The sequence below is a fragment of the Spinacia oleracea genome, chromosome 3, assembly GCF_020520425.1.
Source record: "Spinacia oleracea cultivar Varoflay chromosome 3, BTI_SOV_V1, whole genome shotgun sequence".
NCBI lineage: Eukaryota > Viridiplantae > Streptophyta > Magnoliopsida > Caryophyllales > Amaranthaceae > Spinacia > Spinacia oleracea.
In genome coordinates this window covers 40,306,245-40,310,384 of record NC_079489.1, presented here as the reverse complement: position 1 = coordinate 40,310,384, position 4,140 = coordinate 40,306,245, and the positions used below count along the sequence as shown (strand labels likewise).

Sequence of the window (4,140 nt, the reverse complement as noted above, 5' to 3'; positions counted from 1 at the left end):
GCCTATAAATATTTGATTCAAATGTACAATTATTTAGTAATAAATTGATCTTACATATAATACAATCTTAGAAGTATAAGTTTTTGTATACGTGGATTTTAGGCTGAAAAACAAGATTAGGTCTCATGTACGCATTGATATTATAAAATTATAATATGATCGTTTTTTTATAAAACATTTGAATAACAAAGAATTATTCGAAAATAAATTAGTATGGGGTACAAAAGATCTTGACAGATTTAAAAAAAATTAATAAATATTTAGTCCAATATATTGAATTTTTTTCATAAACAAATAAATGAATAACAAAAAGTAAAAAGTTTTGACGGAAATTTTTTTCACTAGACATGTGCCGTATCTAGTGTGTTTTAATTTAATGTATTCAATAGATGTTAAATCTTTAATGACGGAAACCCGAAATGTACCAATTGTCTGTTAGTTCAGTGGTGATTGGGCTGAACTTGGTAGAGAGGACTCGTATTCGATCCCCCGCAACAACAATTGGGAGGGGACTGAAACCTATCCAACCAGAACTCGCCCTGAATCCGAATTAACCCTAATGATGAATCAAGTGTTAACACACACAAAAAAAACCCGAAATGTCCATGGTACAAATAAATGGAGCGCGAAGAGCGGGTTTAGGCGCGGATCCGAATGAGCAAATAGTTGAAATATGCAATACTTTTGCTCCGTAACATGGAGATGCTGGAGCATCTTGGTCGTTGCTAAAGGTAGGACCCATCATCCTTAACAAAAATAAAGTACTTCCAATAAGGAGTTTAAACCCTCAAAAAAGAAAAAACTGTTGCCCCCAAAATTTATAAAAAAATAAAAATAAAAATTACCAGCTCCCATCATCTTGTATTCCCAGTCCACGTCTTCCACCCTGTCATATACCGTACTTGTTTCTTTCTTTCTCTCTCTTCCCAATATCTGATTCCGTCCACTCCACCGGCTACCTGCTGAGCAGGTAATCTCCCCTTTCTTTCCTGCACACGTGCCATCCTCAACCTTTTTAACCTTCTCGCACGTGCCTCTCCCCTCACCCATACACTACCATTTCTGTATGTTTATGTGTGTGTGGTGCAACAAATTTAAAGTAGGAGAGAGAAACCCACCTCAACAAACAAACACTATTTCTCATACACCACTGATGACTGATAGCTACCCCCTTTCTATTTTCTAGTAAGAGAAACTCTCCATTTTCTTTTCATTTTTAGAGAGAGAAGTACAAATTAATAATACATAATTACCCCCATTAAAATCAATATATAGCTTGCATTTGTGTTATTGCACTAGCTATCTAGTTTTCTCTTTCTTAATCAGATCAGTTTTTATTTTTTATTTTTTATTTTTTATTTTTTATTTTTTATTTTTTATTTTTTATTTTTTATTTTTTATTTTAATTTCTGCACCCACAAAATAAAATAACTAACAAAAACCATGAGGATTAGGAATAGAAAGGTGCCTTTGCCACTTTCCCTTCTTTCGCCGGTACCTCTATCAGATCCCCACCTTTACAGCCGGTCACCGGTCATGCCAGTGCAAGATGTTGCAACTTATTCACCCGAGCCTCCGCCGTCGCCCAATGATTTGACAACTCCTACGTCGTGGCCTTCTTCCGATCTACACCAACACCGCGGTCTTGACAACAACACTAACGTTGGTGCTACTGTAAGTTAGTAACTTGGGGTTTGTTATTTCTCATGGTGGGAGAAATTGCACTACTCCGTACTATTCTACCTGTAATGATTACTTTTTCTATATTAAAGCCAAAGCCTAGCTAGCTCTAATCTTTCTGGTGTAATACGTAATAAATCATTTTTAATTAACCTCGCTCGTCAATTATTTTAATTTATGCCAGCGATTTGAAGATGGTGAACAAGTACAAATTTTAAGCCCAGCTCCAATACTTCACCAACTCAGGTAAAGACTTTCAAATTTACTATCATTTGATCTTCAATTATATGCAAGAGCCAAGAGCCAAGAGCCAAGTTAAAAAAAACAAAAAGAATTTACAGATTCTTTTATTTTTACTTTTCTATGTTGTCATATATACTTTTGATCAATTCTTGTAAATTAAAAGATGAATATCCCAAAAAAAAAGTGTATAATAAATTGAAGTATGTACATAAATATACGACTACTTTGATGTTAGAAAGTGGAGTATAAATTTAGAAGAAGAGCGTTTATATCATCGAGTGACCATACCTTCCCCATCTAATCGATCTCATATAGCTTATAGCTAGTCCTTTAAAATTTTCTTTTATTTGGTTATCTACCCAAAAAATAAAAGAAAAAGAGATTATTATTGTACTACACCAATGCGGTGGATGTTAGCATGGGGACGATGATGATCCCCATGAACAGCGAGTATTTTCTCTCTCCTCTACATACATATTGTTGCACCCACTTTCTTGTTTGTCTTAACTTTGTGTATTACCACTATTTTCTACCTTTGTAGTTTTTGCTCTTTAATGTCTGTGGTTGTTGATTTCTGGGATTTTCTGGTTTTTGGCAGCGCTACGACAAGTGCAGCAGGTGCATCAGAGAATAATAATGGTCGACTTGTATTTCTCTCCAATAATAAAGGTAATTATAAGATTTGATTCATAAATCATAATATATGGTCGACTTTTCAGTTGATGTTGAAAATTTAGGAATTATTGTTGTTGTGGGGGTGTGAATGCAATGTGATTAGATCGAGTAGGAAGGTGGTGCGATGGAGATAAAGCGATTCCACTGAAGAAAAGGAGAGGGTTCGGGTTCAATAATACTAGCTTTGCTGAGAACTCGTCTACAAGAATAACAACCGATGAAGATGAAGATGAAGATGAAGATGAAGATGAAGATGAAGATGAAGATGAAGATGAAGATGACGACACAGCGACTACAGCGACAACCGAGATGATAATAATGAAGTGGAATAACATAAATGATGATGAAGAAGAAAAACAAGCAGTGAAGGATGACAAGGACGCAGTAGTAGCACCACCAGCACCAGCACCAGCACCAGCACCAGCACCAGCAACAACGACTGTGAAGAAGGGAAATGCCAAAAGGGGCAACACTATACTAGAAGGGTCAAGGTGCAGCCGTGTGAACGGTAGAGGGTGGAGATGTTGTCAACCGACACTTGTGGGTTACTCCCTTTGCGAGCATCATTTAGGGAAGGGAAGATTACGGAGCATGAGTGCTAGTGCAAAATCACGATCCTCTAAGAAGAAGAGCAACTCTATTACTAAATTCGCGCTAGGCCGGGATGAAGAGAGTGATCATACAGTAGATGTAAGGGAGAAGAAACTTGAACGAATGAACTCGTTTGGCAATAAAAGGGTGAAACTTGGTGTTGTCAAAGCTCGATCTCTAAGCAGTTTGTTGGGTCAGACGAATGCCATGAAGAATAATAATATTGTTGCAGATAATCATGCAACTATGCAGCAACAAGAAAAGATTAGCAACTTGGATTATCAATGAGAAATCATCACCCATCATGGATTTCTGAAGACTGAAGACTGAAGACTGAAGACTGAAGACTGGAGGTTAGAGTTACATTATAAAACTTTATACGACTACTATAAACGGAACTTTAGTAGAACAAAAGAAAACAATTTCGGAGGTAGTATTATGTTTTTCAACGTACGTACTACGGTGTACTACTTTGGTGCAACTCTAAATCATCAACAACGAATTCAATATATACTATTAATGTAGGTTTTATGTGTTTTCTTAACTAGTTAATGTTGCATGTAATTATTGGTGATTAGTGTAATTTTAAGTTATTTCATAAACATGTTTAGCGACATAAGAGGAAATAAAATGGACGTTTTAATGTTGTTTTGCTTTGCTAGTTTAATGTTGGGTGCAACATAAGTAAAGTCTTATCTTGTTTGTAGTTGTGCTCTTCCACATGTTTTTGGAGTGTTCTAGGATTGTGTGTGTTAGAGATTAGATTTCGACCGGAGTACATTTTTTGGATGCTTGGGTCTACGATTTTGGTATTTTAATTACCAACATAACATGCACACAACTTTATAATAATATTATCGCATATTCTAATAAAAATACATGGTATACTACCACTCATATGTAGCATCTACGAAATCCCCTACAAAAATATCCACCAAGTATTATGCATTC

At 35.7% G+C, this 4,140-nt stretch overlaps 1 protein-coding gene across 2 annotated transcripts; it reads left to right on the top strand.

Moving 5' to 3' along the window:
- The first annotated feature begins 1,045 nt into the window (after positions 1 to 1,045).
- Positions 1,046 to 3,837, top strand: LOC110775444 (growth-regulating factor 7). Of its 2 annotated transcripts, XM_021980045.2 has the most exons (4): positions 1,046 to 1,674; positions 1,865 to 1,926; positions 2,522 to 2,592; positions 2,702 to 3,837. In XM_021980045.2, the coding sequence occupies exons 1-4, from the start codon at positions 1,444 to 1,446 to the stop codon at positions 3,475 to 3,477; spliced, it is 1,140 nt and encodes a 379-aa protein (XP_021835737.2). In that variant the 5' UTR covers positions 1,046 to 1,443; the 3' UTR covers positions 3,478 to 3,837. The 2 variants fall into 2 exon arrangements, with proteins under 2 accessions (XP_021835737.2, XP_021835738.2); XM_021980046.2 differs by lacking the exons at positions 1,046 to 1,674; positions 1,865 to 1,926 and adding an exon at positions 2,048 to 2,373.
- Positions 3,838 to 4,140: the final 303 nt, after the last annotated feature.